The 21,649-nt window shown below is 43.6% G+C and overlaps 1 protein-coding gene across 1 annotated transcript in view; it reads right to left on the minus strand.

The window, feature by feature from the left end:
* The window catches only part of LOC121548540 (ryanodine receptor 3), a 128,897-nt gene that overhangs the window by 14,132 nt on the left and 93,116 nt on the right, over positions 1 to 21,649 (minus strand). Inside the window, 27 exon segments of the mRNA XM_045210126.1 lie at positions 132 to 174; positions 483 to 613; positions 1,275 to 1,460; positions 3,257 to 3,343; positions 3,721 to 3,889; positions 4,224 to 4,267; positions 4,423 to 4,709; positions 4,838 to 5,845; positions 6,150 to 6,231; positions 7,028 to 7,132; positions 7,664 to 7,792; positions 8,115 to 8,203; positions 8,320 to 8,400; positions 11,784 to 11,857; positions 12,120 to 12,196; positions 12,335 to 12,414; positions 12,617 to 12,716; positions 13,273 to 13,329; positions 13,691 to 13,742; positions 13,977 to 14,089; positions 15,914 to 16,010; positions 18,697 to 18,809; positions 19,646 to 19,780; positions 20,087 to 20,146; positions 20,330 to 20,497; positions 21,131 to 21,223; positions 21,340 to 21,427. Coding sequence (XP_045066061.1) covers positions 132 to 174; positions 483 to 613; positions 1,275 to 1,460; positions 3,257 to 3,343; positions 3,721 to 3,889; positions 4,224 to 4,267; positions 4,423 to 4,709; positions 4,838 to 5,845; positions 6,150 to 6,231; positions 7,028 to 7,132; positions 7,664 to 7,792; positions 8,115 to 8,203; positions 8,320 to 8,400; positions 11,784 to 11,857; positions 12,120 to 12,196; positions 12,335 to 12,414; positions 12,617 to 12,716; positions 13,273 to 13,329; positions 13,691 to 13,742; positions 13,977 to 14,089; positions 15,914 to 16,010; positions 18,697 to 18,809; positions 19,646 to 19,780; positions 20,087 to 20,146; positions 20,330 to 20,497; positions 21,131 to 21,223; positions 21,340 to 21,427 — 3,748 coding nt within the window.

Consider the following 21,649-nt stretch of genomic DNA (forward strand, 5'->3'; position numbering starts at 1 on the left):
TTTGATTTGGGTTTATAAGATTGTTATACCACAGTATGTAGTTATGTGTATAGTATTAGTGTGGAATTATGTGAATAAGACTATAATTTTTGTAAAAAAATGTTTTACATTAGCTCTGAAATCCCACGTACCTTCCGTTTGATGAACTTGTCCCAGTAGTTATTGGGGAAGGATCTGCAGACACATACGAGGGACAATAGACATAGATCAGACTTCAAAAGTAGTTCAATACCTATAACTCTATTAGGAACATTCATCTGAAGCTGGTGACGTTTTCAACTGACTTTTGAATATGAGTGTACATGGGCAGGAGCTTACCGGAACTGTATACCGACACCTCAAATGTTCTACTGCACCTCTTATAGATTAGCTCAAAAGTATTGTGGAGTTCCTGCAACTGAATATAAACAGTACCGGCACCCAAAATGAGTACCGGCACCTATTTCAGTCCAAGTCAGGTGTTCCTCTGTGGTATGACTCACGGGGTGTTGATGACGAGGCGGTCCCACTGTCCTGTGATGTCATCGTCTGCAGGCTGCTCTGTGATATAGAGACCTTCAAACTCCAACAGCCTGGCGATCCCCTTCTCTCTCTTAAACACCACCAGAGGCACCTGGGTAGGATATGGATGACATAGAGAACGGGTGAGAGGAGGAACACGGAGGAAGAAGAGAATAGACTGGAATGACAGACACAGACACACAAAGAAAGAAAGAAAGAAGAAAGAAAGACAAAAAGAAAGAAAGACAAAAAAGAAAGAAAGAAAATAAAGAAAGAAAGAAAGAAAGAAAGAAAGACAAAAAGAAAGAAAGAAAGAAAGAAAATAAAGAAAGAAAGAAAGAAAGAAAGACAAAAAGAAAGAAAGAAAGAAAGAAAATAAAGAAAGAAAGAAAGAGACAAAAAGAAAGACGAAAGAAAGAAAGAAAGAAAGAAAGAAAGAAAGAAAGAAAGACAAAAAGAAAGAAAGAAAATAAAGAAAGAATGAAATAAAGAAAATAAAGAAAGAAAGAAAGAAAGAAAGAAAGAAAGAGAAAGAAAGAAAGAAAAGAAAGAAAAAAGAAAAAAAGAAAAAAAGAGAAAGAAAAAAAGAAAGAAAGAAAATAAAGAAAGAAAGAAAGAAAGAAAATAAAGAAAGAAAAAAGAAAAGAAAGAAAGAAAGAAAGAAAGAAAGAAAGAAAGGAGATAGTGATGTTGTGCATTGATGGGATCAGTTGACCGTAATAATCACCAGTCATACTGATTGATAGATTGATTGATTAAATGATTGTAATCACCTTGAGGAAGTAGTATCCCACCAAGCAGAGGATAGAGAGAGCAGTGTGGAATACAGCCAGAAAACACAGAATAGGGGCCATGTAGCCTGTACTCTCCTCCAGGACAAAGTACTCCTCACCACCTTCATCATCATCATCATCAGAACTAGTCCAGGAGTCATCCTCATCATCCTCATCAGCAGTCACCTGAGGGAAAATGAACCACAGAGAAAATGGGTTTTTATTTCTATGACAGATATGGTAAAATCCCAGTAAACACACAACCACCTCACAACGTTGTCTCAAAGTTGACACACAATAGTCTGGTTATTGACAAGAATGTACAGTGCATTCGGAAAGTATTCAGACCCCTGGACTTTTTCCACATTTTGTTACGTTACAGCCTTATTTCTAAAATGGATTAAATAAATAAAAAATCACCCCATAATACCCCATAATGACAAAGCAAAAACAGGTTTTTAGAAAATGACCCTTTGCTATGAGACTCGAAATTGAGCTCAGGTGCATCCTATTTCCATTGATCATCCTTGAGATGTTTCTACAACTTGATTGGAGTCCACCTGTGGTAAATTCAATTGATTGGACATGATTTGGAAAGTCACATACCGGTCTATATACGGTCCCACTGTTGACAGGGCATATCAGAGCAAAAACCAAACCATGAGGTCGAAGGAATTGTCCGTAGAGCTCTGAGACAGGATTGTTTTAAGGCACAGGTCTGGGGAAGGGTACCAAAACAATTCTGTAGCATTGAAGGTCCCCAAGAACACAGTGGCCTCCATCATTCTTAAATGGAAGAAGTTTGGAACCACCAAGACTCTTCCTAGAGCTGGCCGCCCGGCCAAATTGAGCAATCGGGGGAGAAGGGATTGGGCAGGGAGGTGACCAAGAACCCGATGGCCACTCTGACAGAGCTCTAGAGTTCCTCTGTGGAGATGGGAGAACCTTCCAGAAGGACAACCATCTCTGCAGCACTCCACCAATCAGGCCTTTATGGCAGAGTGGCCAGATGGAAGCCACTCCTCAGTAAAAGGCACATGACAGCCTGCTTAGAGTTTGCCAAAAGGCACCTAAAGGACTCTCAGACCATGAGAAACAAGATTATCTGGTCTGATGAAACCAAGATTGAAGTTTTTGGCCTGAATGCTAAGCATCACATCTGGAGGAAACCTGGCACCATCCCAACGGTGAAGCATGGTGGTGGCAGCATCATGCTGTGGGGATGTTTTTCCACAGCAGGGAGTGGGAGACTAGTCAGGATCGAGGGAAAGATGAACGGAGCAAAGTACAGAGATATCCTTGATGAAACCCGGCTCAAGAGCGCTCAGGACCTCAGACTGGGGTGAAAGTTCACCTTCCAACAGGACAGCGGCCCAAAGCACACAGCCAAGACAACGCAGGAGTGGCTTCGGGACAAGTCTCTGAATGTCCTTGAGTGGCCCAGCCAGAGCCCGGACTTGAACCCGATCGAACATCGATGGAGAGACCTGAAAATAGCTGTGCAGCGACACTCCCCATCCAACCTGACAGAGCTTGAGAGTTTCTGCAGAGAAGAATGGGAGAAACTCCCCAAATACAGGTGTGCCAAGCTTGTAGTGTCATACCCAAGAAGACTCGAGGCTGTAATCGCTTCAAAAGGTGCTTCAACAGAGTACTGAGTAAAGGGTCTGAATACTTATGTAAATGATATTAAAGTTGCTGTTTTTTATATACATTTTGCAAAAATGTCTAAAAACCTGTTTTTGCTTTGTCATTATGGGGTATTGTGTGTAGATTAATGAGGGGGAAAAAAACATTTAATCAATTTTAGAATGAGGCTGTAAAGTAACATTTAGAAAAATGGAAAAAGGGGTCTGAATACTTTCCCAAGGCACGGTCTGTATTATCTATGTATATCTTATTAGCTCCATCTCAGCATTAATCCTTTGCATCTTGTAGAAGAGAGTAAGAAAAACCCTGTAATGTGTAACACTGTAAATTACCCTGTAGAACAGTAGAATGAAGTTGATCGCAAACGCCACAAACAGAGCCAGGAAACGCATGTTGTAGAAGTTGCGAGCCAGCGTGTTCTGCAGACACATAGAACACAAAGTCAGACATTTAGTCATGATAATACATAGTGGTCTTCTGAGGTGAGCGTGACTGCAAAGAAGACGACCTGGAAGGTCACCATTGACAGCATGTGACAGGCAGAATAACAACGTCTGTGTTTGAGAGCATCAATTCTGATCAGTCGCTGATCACCGACTAAACAAACTGACTGATCTTCAAATAATACGCAGTTATTTAGGATGCAAAGTGATTCCCAGATCAGTTATTCTGAAGTCTCCAACTGCAATATAATAATTACAATAATAATAAATATTCAAATTTTAGAGCGCATTTCCCACACTCAATACGCAAAGCTGTAGTCGATCTTGAACAAGCACAATGTCTGATGTATTACCAGCATCTTCGTCTGGTAGACCTCCAGCCCAGCCAAGAAGCTGGCAAAGAAGGAAGTAGGAGCCTCCTTTGATTGGCCGTTTCTGGACTTGGGGGCGGGCTTATCCTGAGCCACTTCCTCTTTAGGCTGCTCTGCCTTGACTTTGTCTTCCTTCTCCTTCTTCTCTGTGCTGTGAGAACACAAGATGACCGCCGATCTGTTATCGATCTGACACCAGCGCATACCTCTGACACCTCTTAGAGAGCTGAAACCCCAACACAACACAACCCTTCTCTTTCATTTCATTCCATTATTTCAATTTTAAGAAATAATGAGCAATTAAGATCAGACTCTTATTTGCAATAACAAAGTGTCAAGATGCGAGAAACCGAGCACAAAGAAAAAAATAATAGAAAAAAACCTTTAAATAAAGTTGATTGAATTTAGATTTGAACATGCCCTCCATGTTACATAACTGAAGTAAACATATACACAGAGATAAATAAATGGTGTAGACCACTCACTCGGCTTTCTCTGGTTCAGACTCTGTTGGTTCAAAAGCGGCCTTCTACATGAGACAGACCACAGAAGGTTAGAGAGGATACTTATTGGTGACACCATCCATGTGAAACAAGCCCAGCATTTTACTGAGAACTCTTCATAGAGAATCAACATGTATTCCCTTTACCTACTGTTTTAGAGATAGGTCTACAGATTGCTCACCTTTTTCTCCACAGTGGCGGTGGTCTCAGCGGTCAGATTCTCAGAGACGTCTCCCAGTCCAGGATCTACATGTTTCAACCCTTCCCCTTTCTTTGGTGTCGGATTAATCATCTCCATCAAGATGTCCTGCTCTGCCTTGTCCGACGGTTTGATGGCCTGGTCTGTCCCGCCCGACACCGAATCACCCACCTCCGCCTTCTCTGTCTCCAACACGTCACCGTGGATACCGAACTGGGTGGGATCGGGCATGTTGCCCAAGATGTCTGTCACCTTCATGTTCTTGGCTCCTTCAAGTCAAATCAAATCAAACTGAATTTAAAGTACATTTAAACAAAACGTTGCAACACCCTTAACAGTAGCCTAAAACAATAAAACGAAAGAGATCAAACTAAAAAAGAAGATAAAAAGATCCCACCTTCGACGAGCCCGCCGCCGAACATGGATGACCAGATGAGGTGGAAGAATCCGAAGATGAGGCTGTAGATCCCCTTGAAGAACCCTGTGAAGAGAATCCAGAAGAAGGAGAAGAACCCAACGATCATCTCCTTCATGCTCAGCTTCTTGAACTTCTTGTACTGCTTCTTGAGGCTCTTGAAGGTCAGCATCTGTCTGAAGTTGGAGATCTTCTTCTTGGCGGAGACGCAGACCATGGTGAAAGCTGAGGAAGCCTCCAGCTTGCTCTCCTCTTCTTGCTCAGCCAGCTCTTCTAGCAAGTTGTGCACCTCCTCCTCTTCCTCCTCCGGGCGCTCCACCACTTCTGGCTCCGAGATCTGAGACGCCAGCTGCATCTCAAAGATGGTGTCCTCGCAGAAGTTCACAAACATCTCCATCTTCTCGCTCTCTCCCCCCTCGTTGACCACGTCGAAGATGAACTGTCTCTTAGACTCTTTGACCTGTGGCTTCTCCCACTGCGTGCGGCTGGACTCACTGATCTCAAAGTAAACCCTCTCGATGCGCTTCCCTCCGCCCATGATCTCGATGCGGCCCAGGTATGGCTCAAAGTAGTTCAGCACGCTCTCGGCCGGTTCCAGGAAGGTGGCCAGACGGGGGTCGTGAGGCATGTGCTCAGAGAGGTTGGTGAGCAGCACGGCTACGTTAAAGCCGATGTCTTTGGCTGGCTCGTGGAACCGCTCCACAAACTCCTCGTAGTTGAACATGTCATTCTCGTCGGCCTCGGCGCAGGAGAGCAGGAACTCGATCTCTGACTGGGTGTACTGCTTCTGGTTCTCCATGGACTTCTGGAAATCTTTCTTGGAGATCACCCCCTTGTTCTCGGGGTCGTACTCCCTGAAGTTGTCAGAGGTGGTCAGGTCCTTGATCTTGAGGAACATGTCGAAGAACTTGAGGATCATCTCTACGTTACTGGAGGACTCCACCAGAGTGTCTACCATCTGCTTCCCTATCGTTCCATTCACCACGTTGCCTAGGAGACACCACATAGGACTAGGAATCAATGGCGCGTTGCATTTGCATTCTTACTTACTAAATGACAAACTCACTTACTTTCCCTCCCTCCTTCCTCACTTAATTACAAACGGACTTACTTCATATTCACATATAACTTGTATTATGTGGATAACTACAGTATGTACCATCAGGTGATATGTGTAAATCATTGACTGTATGGCGTAAATATATACGTTCAAACAAATGCTCCTGTGGTGACTGTAACCTACCACGTCTTAAATGAGTCCTATTAGTGTTAGAGTGAATCTGTAGGTTCTTACCCTCAAGCAGTGACAGCATCATCACCACCATGTCCTGCTGAAGATCCATCAACTCCTTCAGCAGCTCAATCTGACACGAGTCCTAGGAGGCACCAATCATTGGAAGAATTGCATTAATATTATTATTAATTTATTAGTATTTATTAATTATAACATGTATTTATGAAGCATTTTCATGATTTTACAATCTCAATAGCGCAGGTTGCATGCATTAAAAACACATAACCAAAGACCAAAAAAAAAGACATAACCAAAAACCAAAACAAAGACTAGCAGCACTAGGCGCTTCAGCACTCGGCAGTCCTGTTGTGTGAGCTTGTGTGGCCTACCACTTCGCGGCTAAGCTGTTGTTGTTCCTAGACATTTCCACTTCACGATAACAGTTGACCGGGGCAGAAATTTGACAAACTGACTTGTTGGAAAGGTGGCATCCTATGACGATGCCACGTTGACTGAGAACATTGTCATTTACAGCATCTAATGACCTGCTTATTGATGTTGAGGATGTTTGGTGTGGTACTGTGTGGGTGAATCCTCTACTCTTTGAGGCTGTGTAGTAGTAAGTAAGCCTTGAGCTACAACGGCCCCCAGGGCAGGAACCTATCTCCTGTGTCTGTAGTGTCGGCAGTACACACAAGTACACCCCCTGGACAGGACGTTGATCTATCGAAATGTGAGTGATTTTTATATGATCAGTTTTATATTGGCGAGACGTTGGCGACGACAGTGACGACAGTGAGCGTTGACTGACAGGAAGCAGAGGGCCACTGACTGCAACTCCAGGATAGCAGGGTAGCTCGCAGGACGCTGGACTGGGCCAGTAGTTTACTGTTTTATTTTGCTCCCTGGTTGGTGCAGCAGTGAGGACACCTGGTTACCTGGGACAGCTTCATCTGCATGTTGGCAAACACATGCAGGAATCCCACCACTGCATCCCACAGTCTGCTGTGGGCCAGACTCTGCTGGTTCCCAATACATGGGCCCTGGGGGGAGAGAGGGAGGGGGGGAGAGGGAGGGGGGAGAGAGGGAGGGGGGAAGAGAGGGAGGGGGAGAGGGTGGGAGAGATGGAGGGGGGAAAGAGGGAGAGAGGGAGAGAGGGAGGGGGGAGAGAGGGAGGGGGAAGATATGGAGGTGGGAGAGAGGGAGAGATGGAGGGGGGAAAGAGGGAGGGGGAGAGAGGGAGGGGGGAGAGAGGGAGGGGGAAGAGAGGGAGAGAGGGAGAGATGGAGGTGGGAGAGAGGGAGAGATGGAGGGGGGAAAGAGGGAGGTGGGAGAGAGGGAGAGAGAGAGGTGGGATAGAGGGAGAGAGAGGGGGGAGAGAGAGGGAAGGAAGAAGAGAGGAAGGGGGAGAGAGATGGATAGAAGGACCAAAAGAAAGTGAATGATAATAAAGATCACAACCAAAAAAACATGTTAGTGTCATAAAATAAAATACAAATGTGACTCTTGGGAAAGAGTGACTATAGTCTAAATGTGAAACACTGTAAAGTCAGAAAGAGTCAGGCCTTACTTACCTGGATGTACTCAGTGAGTGAGTTGAAGATCTGCTTTGCGACAGCTAAGGCTTTGGAGAAGTTGACCTGCCCTGCCTCGTCGATAATGTCTTTCCCAGAGTAATACCAATAGAAGTCACTGATAGATTCCTACAGAGAAGGATTACCATGTCAGTGTGGTGGTGAAACCACGTCACATTCTCCTTATAGTGAGTGGTAGTGTGTGTGTGTGTGTGTGTGGGGGGGGAGAGGGGGGGTTACAGGGACAAAATATCAGAATTTCGGTTTATAAATAGGGAAAGGGGGATACCTAGTCAGTTGTACAACTGAATGCATTCAACTGAAATGTGTCTTCCGCATTTAACCCAACCCCTCTGAATCAGAGAGGTGCGGGGGGCTGCCTTAATCGACATCCACGTCATCATTGCCCGGGGAACCTGAATGTGGGTGTGTGTGTGTGTGTGTGTTTCACCTGAAGGCGTAGCAGGTAGTCCACTGTGCTGATGATAATATTGACTGTCAACGTGTTTCCTGTTTGTGTTCTCAGGAAGTTTTGGAAATCTGTGGTGATGAACACATTTTGATATTGGGATAACATCGTTTGAGTAAAGCAGCAAGCTATAACAAAAAATAATATACTAATACTTTGTTTTACACCAATTAATGAAGGTTCTCACCCCCGTTGTGCCCCTCACAGAGCAGTTGTAAAAACCTGAAGAGATCTTTGGTGAAGTCATCATTCGTCAGCACTTTGGAACCTTGTGGACGAGACAGAAGTAGGTGAAGAATGCTCTCCAAAACAATAACAGCGGAATTCACAAGCAACTAGAGTTTTCACGATAATCTCAATACATGATTTAGGTGAAAGTCTGAGTTAGGCTTGCGGATGTCAAGTCAGGATTGTGACCTCGCTCACTCGACACCCATCACTCTTAGACAGGCAGGTGGCTAGCACAGATACAGCACTCTTAGAAAATAGTTGCTATCTAGAACCTAAAAGGGTTCTTCGGCTGTCCCCATAGGAGAACCCTTTGAAGACCTGTTTTTGGTTTCAGGTAGAGCCCTTTTGGGTTCAATGTATAACCCTTTCCACAGAGGGTTCTACATGGAATCCAAAAGGGGTTCTACCTGGAACCAAAAAGGGTTCTATCTAGGACCAAAAAGTGTTCTCCTTTTGGGGAAAGGCGAAGAACCCTTTTGGAACCCTTTTTTCAAAGAGAGTGGGTCTGGGTTTGTGTTGCACACAACACTTTTGTGTCAGGCTAACAGCTGCATCCAAAGTGCTGATTGTGAAAAATGAAATTAATATTGTGAAACACCAGGACATTTCAGGAAACTGGGGATTAGCCAGGTAACTTTCACATATACCATATAGTATATATATAGTATAGAACAAGACACATATACCATATAGTATATATATAGTATAGAACAAGACACATATACCATATAGTATATATATAGTATAGAACAAGACAAGAACACAGGGGATCCATTTTCAAAAAGATCAGAACACAATGATGGAATGTTCTCCACTTAGAATCATCAAGCAATTCCAAGGTTCCATTCCACAGTACTTCACAATCTTGGGAATTCTGTATTACATTTCTGGATCAGCTATATCATCCATATGAAAGTTAAACCTATACATGAAACCAGCTTTGTGGAATAGGCCCCAAGTCCAAAGCACATCAAAGCTTTGCTTTAGCTGTGGACAAGTCTACAAATCTTAGGTTAAACTATTTAAAAGACATTGATAGCCTTATAGGAGTATCAGTAGTAGAATGTAGATGAGTGATGTAGAGTTTAGTAACATAAAGAGAAACTACCACGTAAACCTATAATTCTACGTCTATATTCTACGCATGCATGTGCATGAATGTACCTCCCTGCAGACCAGAGCAATGAGTTAATGCTTCCAGGTCATCAGGTCAATGAGGCAGGGAGGTGAAGGTGAGAGAGGGACTGAAATATTGCCACGACTTTCAATATGCTAGCATGGAGGTTATGAGAGCATCTGAATAGTCTATTTACCCCGCTCACTGTTGACTGCCGTCGATGAGTTTTAATGATAGGAGGGGACAAAACAAATACAAAAAAAGCAGACGTAAGCAAGAGAAGACATATTGAAAATAGTGAGAGATGTCTAAAAGACCTCATTATGGGTGAAGAGACAAGGGCATGCTGTTAAAATGAAGGTCTTCAGGGGAGAGTTATAAAGATTTATGATATTTAGTAAGTAACTAGTATATAGGATATTGGTGGAAAATAACTATTGTTAACCTATCAAAACTGGAAATATAGTGTATGTGTTAGGTGTGTGAGGTAATATAGATGTGAAGAAGGAGGCTTGTATCTAGCTAATGCTGCACCATGTCTTAGGTGCCCCCTACCTCAGGACGGAGGAAACCCCTGCTCTCGATTTAGGAGTAAAAATATCTCTTGGAAAGGCTTTTGGTGCTTGTGCTACACTGTATTTGTATTCGTACGGAACCTGACAACGTGGGGAGTGTAGATGTTAGTAGACGTTGACAACTACTGTACTTACTCTCACAAACTGCACTTCTGAACAGCTTAGATTCCTAATCCTGATGAAACTACTGAACAGCTTAGATTCCTAAACCTGATGAAACTACTGAACAGCTTAGATTCCTAAACCTGATGAAACCACTGAACAGCTTAGATTCCTAAACCTGATGAAACCACTGAACAGCTTAGATTCCTAAACCTGATGAAACTACTGAACAGCTTAGATTCCTAAGCCTGATGAAAATACTGAACAGCTTAGATTCCTAAACCTGATGAAACATTTAGTCAGAAACTTCACTACTTCTTTATTTACAATGAACTCAATTCATGTAGTGATTAAAAGCGGTGAGTGACATTCATCCTGTATAATACATAGCAGGGTTGGGGTCAGTTACGTTTCAATTCAGGAAATGTAACTATATACTTCTATACTTTTTTATGAGGATTTTGGTTTACTTTCTGAATCTAAATGGAATTGACCCCAACCCTGAGACATAAGCCTATTGTATATACTGTATCATGCGACGAGGCCTTGCAGCCCTGATGACTGTCTAGACAACAACAGGTTAATCACATGGACCCCTGACTCTACCACTACTGTAGCATTTACATTTACGTCATTTAGCAGACGCTCTTATCCAGAGCGACTTACATGAGCAATTAGGGTTAAGTGCCTTGCTCAAGGGCACATCGACAGATTTTTCACCTAGTCGGCTCGGGGATTAGAACCAGCGACCTTTCGGTTACTGGCACAACGCTCTTAACCACTAAGCTACCTGCCGTAGCACAAGCATTAAGAACAACGCGCAACAGAAAATCGCAATACAAGGTCGAACGCAATTTTTACGTTCATTTTCTATTAGCTAGGGCCATTCTTTCTGAAGATAATTTGACACCAACGTGTAAAACATCGCAGTGAGAGAGATAAGACAATGTCATGCTCCAGCATTAGCCATTTGGAAGGAGGTTGGTTTCTTGCTGAGCAGGAAGTGAAAGCTGTGCGGTGTTGAGCCCCAAAGATTCTCTGAGTAAAGATACTCCAAGACAGCAGCTAAGATAATCCTCTTGAACCTAGAGTTGAACCTGTTGCTGAGAAGAAAAGGAGAAAAAAAAAGAAACTCAAGTTTTCTGGGTAAAGATCCTCCAAGTGTGAAAAAGCAACCAAGACCGCGAGACAGCTCTCGGAACCTACGGCTGAAGGGAAAAGGGGAAAATAAAAACTACAATTGAACTCAAATGTTAAACTACTCTGTAGCTCAGTTGGTAGAGCACGGCGCTTGTAATGCCAGGGTAGTGAGTTCGATCCCCGGGACCACCCATACGTAAAAATGTATGCACACATGACTGTAAGTCGCTTTGGATAAAAGCGTCTGCTAAATGGCATATTATTATTATTATTATTTAAAGCTTGGGGATAGTGCATCAGCTGGCCATCCTGTGGCTAAACTTACTGGATCCTTCATCTGTCACCATCCTGTGTCTAAACTTACTGGATCCTTCATCTGTCACCATCCTGTGGCTAAACTTACTGGATCCTTCATCTGTCACCATCCTGTGGCTAAACTTACTGGATCCTTCATCTGTCACCATCCCCAGACCTGGCTAAACTTACTGGAGCCTTCATCTGTCACCATCCCCAGACCTTCCGCTTTGTTCTGTCTCTCAAAGGCATTTAGGTCCAGGACACTGTGGAGGGTAGGACGATAAGAGACATGGTCAAAGAGAAACACAGTAGAGCAGCAGGGGTAATGAATAAGAATGACAGTAAACAGTGGTGATAGGACAATGAGGGTCCCTTCATCATGTCATTGGGTATAACCAACATGCTTATCAATAAGTTACAGTATTTTAATTGATCAGAAGTTGATCAGAAGTCTATCATCATTCCCAGGCAGTTCCCAGACGAGATCTGTCCTCTGGGTTATTTGGGTGGCGTAGTCACGGTTACCTGCAGGACTGCATGAGGCCTGACAAACTCTTGAAAAAGCCTGCATCTCTTTTCTCTTTCAGGTAATCCAGCATTTTCTGCAAAACAATGGAAATTAAAAAACTCATGTTTTCATGCACAGAAACTCTTGGTAAGATGTGAAGATGGAATACAAATCTGGTAATGGTGTGTAACATACACAGTAATACATCTCTGGTAATGTAATGTAGTCTAACCTGCTGAACCAGCACGTTGCCTCCGTTGAGGATGGAGATGCCCAGTTTGAGGGTGCAGGTCACCATAGGACCTAGTCGACCTGGGGACAGAGAGGAGTAGACTGAGCACCCAAGTTGTTAGCACACTGCTAGCCACAGACAGACGGCTAAAACGAGACTTCGATTATGGTTTGCGAGCTTATTCCACTGCAAGTTTGGATAAAATATTTATTTGAGGGTCAACATGCTGTGTAGTACACAAGGCCCCTGAAGTTACACCTGTAGATAAAAGAACATTCTCACCTTTACTGGCGCTGATCATCTGTAGCACCATCTCAGCAGCCCCGCGGGCGTGCAGTCTGGCCTGTTGGTACAAGATCTTCTGTTTCTCCATCTCCTTCTCCTGTGGGCCCAAAGGGGGAATGTCAGCTCATATAATGATCATACACAATAGCCAAACTCTCTCTATCTAGCTATGGCCCAGGGTCAGACATGCAGTGAGCTGTAGTAAACCTGTCTCATAGTTAATATGTCAACATCTATAATCCTGGGGTTAAAATACACAATAAAACATCATCTTAGAGAAACATTCACACACCTCACAGGAAAGTGACAACATCAATGATCTTATAGCTGCTGGATACAAAAGGACAAATCTGATTGTATAAAATATATGCTACTGAAAGGTTTAAATCGAACATGGCTGTCACAGTGACGACGACAGTGACAACATTTCAACCATTGCCTGTTCTTTGTCAGCTGACAGTGTAGACGTGGGAAGTTAGTTATCAGTTGTAGCGAGTGCTGTTGATTTAAAATCCTGTCTCATCATTCACAAGTCAGATATCTATCCAGCCTAAAGGCAAAGACTGGGTTCAGACAGGTTCAGACTGGGTTCAGACAGATTCAAACAGATTCAGACTAGGGGGTTAGTGAAACAAGGACAGACAGATTGAAACCTCAAACGTCTTCTCTTTCTCCTCTTCCCCTTCCTCCTCTTCATCCTCTGCACAACTCTGAGGAGATAAAGGAGGAAAATGTTAGAGTTAGGACAACTGTGCATTAACTGATTATGAACCCACTTCAGTCTGATTATGAACGTATGCATTTACACAGGCAGCCCAGTTCTGATCTTTTGCCACTAATTGGACTTTTGACCAATCAGATCAGATATTTTGCCACTAATTTGACTTTTGACCAATCAGATCAGATATTTTGCCACTAATTGGACTTTTGACCAATCAGATCAGATCTTTTGCCACTAATTTGACTTTTGTCCAATCAGATCAGATATTTTGCCAATAGTTGAGCAAAATATCAGAATTGGGCTGCCTATGTAAACGCAGCCAAAGTGTGCTCAAATTCTCAGTTGCGTACCTTTGCCATCATGTCTGCATACGCAATATATAACGGATCTTCTTCCAAGAAACTGGAGAGAAGAACATATTATCTAATTATTATCATGACTTGTATCAGGTCAGTAAAGTAAATAACACAAATAGGTTAAGCTAACACAATTCTTATGTATTTAAGTAAGATTGGATAAAACACTTGTTCACTGTTTAATTGATCGGTTGAGTGATTGGTTGATTGACTCCCTGTCAAAATAAAAGGTTAAATTAAAGAAACATTGGTAGATTGGTCTCTTACTCTCTTACATTACCTTCTCTCTGTGAGGGCGTTGTGGCTGAAGTGGAGGATAAGCTGATGAAGAGGGTCTGGCTGAATCTCAACCTCCTCCTCTTCCTCCTCCTCCACGATCTTCATCGGGGTTTTCTACACAGACGACCCGCAAGAGACAGGGGTTAGTTCTGTTCTTAACCTGGCCTTTCCAATAGAGACCACACCCCTGCTGGCTAAACCATGTCATTTACTCACCACTCAACTCTCACTACATCTATCGCATTATATTATATTAGTTATTCTGCATAGCTTCAAGCCATTACCTTTTTTGGACGACGTCCAACGTTTATGATCTCTGAGTCAGAGAGGTGGGCTAATGGGTTGTTTAACAGGACATGCATCATCATGGCCGTTATAGTCACACTGTTTATGGGACAACCCCATGCTGGCATGCTCAGATGAGGGCTGTAATGGTGGTAATGATGCCGGATCAGGATTTTACTGATGATTGTATCCATGAGAAGGACAAGGATCGGGACACTGTCAAATGAATGGACCAGAGTATTGTTCAGTAGGGCACACCGTAGGAAAACTTTTTGAAAACAAAACTCTGTGTTCTAAGTACGGGGAATTCCTCTCCTTTTCACTCGGACTCAAAATGTTGTCTCCCTACTGAACAGGACCCGTCATTGAAAAATCATGCAGTCTAACTGCCCTATTATATCTGTGTGTTAGAGATGTCGATGATGAGTATAATGTCAAAATACGTTCGTTACTCAACAAATATGTACTTCCAAGAAATGTCTCAATAAAAATGTACAAGCAACTGAAAATATGCCTTTTCGGCACCTCCAATGTATTGAGCTGGTGTAGACTTCCGACTGTGTGGCAGTCATGAGTGATTTACATTGGAGGTGCCGAATAGGCGTTTTTCCGGTTGGTTGTATTTACACCTTTTTTGGAAGCACATACCAGCAGTAACGGGAGTAAATGAAGATAGTTCCTCAGCGAAACTCCATATTTGGTGAGTAACGAACGTATTTTGACATTATAACGCTTGCAGAGCTGTCTAACGGGAGTTTGAATCGGAGCTTCCTGGGCGTTAGAGGGGAGAGACGTCACACTCACCGTCGACATCTCTAACACACAGATACTGGGGCAGCAGACTACTATGGTCCAACAGATGCAGCACTACTAAATGCAGTGTGTGGACGATGATGATGATGATGGTGATGGTGATGAATGACATCGTGGTCTGCTCTTGTACATTCTTCCCCTGACATGTTTTATGACATTTTGCAGTACTGTATAAATATGTTTACCTTCCTTGCAACTGTACAACTATATTTACAGTGAGATAAATGAATTTCAATACTCGTCACAATACTGTATGAATCCAGACTGAGATGTGCGCGAGCATGCCACCGAAGACTTCACTTCACACTCCACTTGATCACTTCAACACTTCACTACAGACTTACAGTTACAGCAGAGACCATACCGTACAACATCTAGATGGTTGGGTCGACGTCAGACATCAAACAACTAACACCTATTGAGGGCTTTAGCCGCCCCTCTTACCACAGTAGTAGTAGTAGTAGTAGTAGTGGTGAGATAGCCAATGCCATAGCCTGTTTTTGTAGCCACATGCTTTGCTGCGGAGACGGAGCCATTGCTGCCACTGAGTCTCCTGAGGTTGAGCCTGTCATGCCTGTCAAGACTCTGTCGGTAGCGAGCCACAAAGCTAGAGAGAGCGCGGGGGCCTCGGGAACCTCTGGGGGCCCAAGGCGAAGTCCCCAGACCCAGGCGGACCGGGAAGCGATCCCGATCCCGAAGCTCGACGGAGGGCATCGTGCTCAAGAGGCAGTCGGCGGAGAGGGCTGGTGGGGGTGCGGTGCCAACACAGGGCACAGGGGGCAAGGCAGAGGCTAGGGCTGAGGGGGTGGCAGACACCACCGCAATATGCCCAGTACTTACTGCCAGGTCCTGCACTAGCCTCTCCTCAAAGGAGTACTCCTCTGTCTCTATCCATAGTCTCACATAGCCCAACACGAAGAGGTTAATAGAACGATGCCTGGGGAAGGAGGGATGAGAGGAGGAGAGGGGGAGTGGAAGATGGGAGAATGAGGTTAAGGTGTGTCCAAGTAGATTTTGGAAGGGGGAGGAGTAAGGAGGGAGAGATGTGAGGGTGAAACAGGAAGGAAGAGCATTCCAGGGTGATGATTGGTCGATGTGGGAGCCACTGGCTCTTCTGACTGGTCATCCTTGATGGCTTAATTAGCATACAGAAACTGGCTGAGGATGTGGTTAAAATTACAGTGAGGGAAAAAAGTATTTGATCCCCTGCTGATTTTGTACGTTTGCCCACTGACAAAGAAATGATCAGTCTATAATTTTAATGTTAGGTTTATTTGAACAGTGAGAGACAGAATAACAACAAAAAAATCCAGAAAAACGCATGTCAAAAATGTTATAAATTGATTTGCATTTTAATGAGGGAAATAAGTATTTGACCCCCTCTCAATCAGAAAGATTTCTAGTTCCCAGGTGTCTTTTATACCGGTAACGAGCTGAGATTAGGAGCACACTCTTAAAGGGAGTGCTCCTAATCTCAGCTTGTTACCTGTATAAAATACATCTGTCCACAGAAGCAATCAATCAATCAGATTCCAAACTCTCCACCATGGCCAAGACCAAAGAGCTCTCCAAGGATGTCAGGGACAAGATTGTAGACCTACACAAGGCTGGAATGGGCTACAAGACCATCGCCAAGCAGCTTGGTGAGAAGGTGACAACAGTTGGTGCGATTATTCGCAAATGGAAGAAACACAAAATAACTGTCAATCTCCCTCGGCCTGGGGCTCCAACACCTCGTGGAGTTGCAATGATCATGAGAACGGTGAGGAATCAGCCCAGAACTACACGGGAGGATCTTGTCAATGATCTCAAGGCAGCTGGGACCATAGTCACCAAGAAAACAATTGGTAACACACTACGCCGTGAAGGACTGAAATCCTGCAGCGTCCGCAAGGTCCTCCTGCTCAAGAAAGCACATATACAGGGCCGTCTGAAGTTTGCCAATGAACATCTGAATGATTCAGAGGAGAACTTGGTGAAAGTGTTGTGGTCAGATGAGACCAAAATCAAGGTCTTTGGATTCAACTCAACTCGCCGTGTTTGGAGGAGGAGGAATGCTGCCTATGACCCCAAGAACAGCATCCCCACCGTCAAACATGGAGGTGGAAACATTATGCTTTGGGGGTGTTTTTCTACTAAGGGGACAGGACAACTTCACCGCATCAAAGGGACGATGGACGGGGCCATGTACCGTCAAATCTTGGGTGAGAACCTCCCTCCCTCAGCCAGGGCATTGAAAATGGGTTGTGGATGGGTATTCCAGCATGACAATGACCCAAAACACACGGCCAAGGCAACAAAGGACTGGCTCAAGAAGAAGCACATTAAGATCCTGGAGTGGCCTAGCCAGTCTCCAGACCTTAATCCCATAGAAAATCTGTGGAAGGAGCTGAAGGTTCGAGATGCCAAACGTCAGCCTTGAAACCTTAATGACTTGGAGAAGATCCCTCCTGAGATGTGTGAAAACCTGGTGGCCAACTGCAAGAAACGTCTGACCTCTGTGATTGCCAACAAGGGTTTTGCCACCAAGTACTAAGTCATGTTTTGCAGAGTGGTCAAATACTTATTTCCCTCATTAAAATGCAAATCAATTTATAACATTTTTTACATGCGTTTTTCTGTTTTTTTTTTGTTGTTATTCTGTCTCTCACTGTTCAAATAAACCTACCATTAAAATTATAGACTGATCATGTCTTTGTCAGTGGGCAAACTTATAAAATCAGCAGGGGATCAAATACTTTTTTCCCTCACTGTATATCTAAAAACACTAAACACTGTATTCAAATATTATGTCAGTTAATAAATGATACATAAAGCTACAAAAATACAGTCATGATGTTACTCAAATCACATGAGACAAAACATTCCATATTCTAAGACATAATGACAATGATGATCTTTATGTAAACAAGCAAAATGCTTCCTGGATTGCTCATTGATTGACCACTGATTGGCTGTTAGCTGAGGCTGACCAATCAGAATCAACAGTGCAGTAAACCTGAGGTAGGTAGTGGCTCAGTCCATAGCCTGGAGGATAAGATGGAGGAGGGAAGAGAGATGAAGCATTCGCCTAGCCTGGGTACCAGTCTGTTTGGCATGACACAATTCCACGAGGAGTTGGCAACAGAGCAGAAACAGGCTGACACTCAGGCTAGCATTCAGCCTGGAGTCTCACATTACCGTTAGCACGGAGAACAGACGGTCAAAATTAGATTCAGCGAACGCCTTTTCCAGCCAAACGTACCGATAGCCGTTCAGGAAGTAATTGTTAATTTTGTATCTGAGGAAAAGGTGTTGTAGGTGGTATGCAACAGAGAGAAATAACAGAGAAGAAGGACAAGGTTAGGGAGGTGGAGACGGAGATAGTGTGTGGATACACTAGTAATAGCATGACACTGAGTGATACAGGACTGTAACGTCACATTTGATTTGATGGAGACAAAAGCACCACGAATGACGACTGAGGACTTTTTCCTGGGGTAGTTGTCACAGTTACAAAGTCTCAAACTCATATTCCTTTACGTATCTCATTTAGTTGACAGAGACAATTTAGGCCTCCAGTTTTATCCATCAGCGTACCTCTAATTGTCATCAGTAGTAAGTGTGATAGAGGCCTGTCTTACCTGGGTAGGTTGTAGAGTGGAGCCATGCGGAAGCAGGCCACCACGGCCCGTTTACGCTGTTTGGACAGCAGCTTCTGGAACACACACTTCTTCATCCTCAGAGGCTGCTCCACCTAGTGGGCAAAACATCACGTCTTACGGAAACATGTGCTTCTGTGGACGGAAATTCCTCAGAAAAAACATTTCGGTGTTCCTCAAGGCTTAGTTCTCGGACCACTTCTGTTCTCATCACATATACAACCCCTTGGTGGTTGCTCGGAAACAGTGTCACATGTCAATGGTTGCTCGGAAACAGTGTCACATGCCAACAGCTAGCTGGAGGACACACAACTGCACATTTCATTGAAAGATGATGAAGCTCCACAATCGGTCTGCAATCCACCATTTGATTGTTATAATCCACACTTTGATTGTTAAAATCCACACTTTGATTGTTAAAATCCACACTTTGATTGTTAAAATCCACACTGTGATTGTTAAAATCCACACTGTGATTGTTACAATCCACACTGTGATTGTTATAATCCACACTGTGATTGTTAAAATCCACACTGTGATTGTTATAAATCCACACTGTGATTGTTATAATCCACACTGTGATTGTTATAATTCTATTACTAAATCCTTATTCTGTACTATGTATTTTGATGCTGCGTTTGTAAACAGGGCAACCTTGCCGGGGGCGGCAGGTAGCTTAGTGGTTAAGAGCGTTGTGCCAGTAACCGAAAGGTCGCTGGTTCTAATCCCCGAGCCGACTAGGTGAAAAATCTGTCGATGTGCCCTTGAGCAAGGCACTTAACCCTACTTGCTCCTGTAAGTCGCTCTGGATAAGAGCGTCTGCTAAATGACTAAAATGTAAAAAAAAATTAAAAGAGACATACGTCTCAATGGTAAAATAATGTAATAAACAACAGACTTTATAGAGTGGTAAATGTGGACTGTAGGGTACCTGCTCCAGGTGGAAGACTGCAGCAGAGATGCTCTGTATTCTGTCCACAGTTTGTTCTGGGTCTGTAGGCTCCTCACTCCCCACCACCACATCCTTATACAGGTTCATCTGCCACTGCACTGCCAGGTCATCAGACTTTAAAAACACACACACAAAGCGTTAGACATGTGACTTATAATTTGTCCATTTATAATGGTTACATCACTTCAACATTAGAACAACAACTGATTGTGTTTTTTTTCAGTTGGGTATCACTGAAACTACATCTGAAAATGTTTACAAACGCTGCTGCATTTGAATGTCCTGGTCTGCTGAATACACGAGGAGGAGTACTGCTGAGGTTACAGACTTAACTCTACTGGGGCACAGAGTAATGACCAGCGGAGATACAAAGTACACACCGTGCGGAATTACAGATCATTTTACATTTCCCCAGCCTACCTTGTCCTGCAGATGGAGGTTCTCACGCAAGTGATCCTTCACCTCATCGTCTGTGTCTTTCTGTTGGAGGGAAACAGGATGGAGTGGGAAATTACTCTCAGTGAGAGAGTGGGTTAAAAACATTCCAAATGGCTAGGGATAGGTCTGGCTATCTGTGAATACAGACGTAGTGTGATCACACGTCGATACGCTACTTCACATGATCATTGAAGACTTTAGGGATATGATAGTACTGTATCTCACCAGACTGTATCGTATCTTGGCCAGTGATATAAGCTCCTGGTCTCCAGGGGTGCACATGTTGAGTCCGATGGGCAGCATCTTCTTCAGGGCGGCTACGATCAGAGAGGTCTGGACAGAGTATAACTCTCCACGCCGCTTCTTGTGCTTCCTATCCTGGTCACCACCTGACTGTATAGATAGATAGATAGATAGATAGATAGAGAGAGAGAGAGAGAGAGAGAGAGAGAGAGAGAGAGAGAGAGAGAGAGAGAGAGAGAGAGAGAGAGAGAGGGAGAGAGAGAGAGAGAGAGAGAGAGAGAGAGAGAGAGAGAGAGAGAGAGAGAGAGAGAGAGAGAGAGAGAGAGAGAGAGAGAGAGAGAGAGAGAGAGAGAGAGAGAGAGAGAGAGAGAGAGAGAGAGAGAGAGAGAGAGAGAGAGAGAGAGAGAGAGAGAGAGAGAGAGAGAGAGAGAGAGATAGAGAGATAGAGAGAGAGAGAGATAGAGAGATAGAGAGATAGATAGATAGATAGATAGATAGATAGATAGATAGATAGATAGATAGATAGATAGATAGATAGATAGATAGATAGATAGATAGATAGATAGATAGATAGATAGATAGATAGATAGATAGATAGATAGATAGATAGATAGAATCAGGTTTTTCAGAAATCCTGGTTGGATGATTCCTGGAATTGTGAGGGAATAAGCAGGGATCTCTGGAAGCTTCCACCAGGAATTCTGGAAAACCACAGGGAAAGAGCTTCTGTGCAGGCCTTTCTTTACTCACTACTGGCTAAACTAACTCCTGCTCCGTCCTTACCTTGGACATCTTGGTCTTACTTTCCCCAGTCAGGAAAGACAGGTTGTTGATTTCGTTCTGAACCACAAAGTTCTGCTCTTCCCTTTTGAAGTTCTGTCGACGGGTCAGATGGTAAAGAAGGAAAGAAACAAGAAGAATGTCAATCTTCAAACAGAACTTGAAAATAAATTAACATACTGTATGTAGTATTCTAAAGTGAAAAGTCTTACGTGTGATTTGCACCAGAGAATGAAGATCTCCGCCACCATGGTGAAGAGCTCGTTGGACTGAGCATCAGGCCTCTTCAACCACCTGGACCTGGTGGGGGTTTGACAGACGTTTTCATGAGAAGTGGACTAAAGAAGAGGTGAGGCCATAGCTATAACCATCTGTTGTGTTATGTAGCCTAGATCCCAGGATATGCAATGGGTAAATCTGCAGGTCCCAATCCCAAATTAGAAAGATTGGAACCATCTAATCTCATTATGATCTCCTGAAATAAATAAAGGATAAATAAAAATGATTCTAATTACATACAAG

The sequence above is a fragment of the Coregonus clupeaformis genome, chromosome 33 (assembly GCF_020615455.1).
Source record: "Coregonus clupeaformis isolate EN_2021a chromosome 33, ASM2061545v1, whole genome shotgun sequence".
Lineage (NCBI taxonomy): Eukaryota > Metazoa > Chordata > Actinopteri > Salmoniformes > Salmonidae > Coregonus > Coregonus clupeaformis.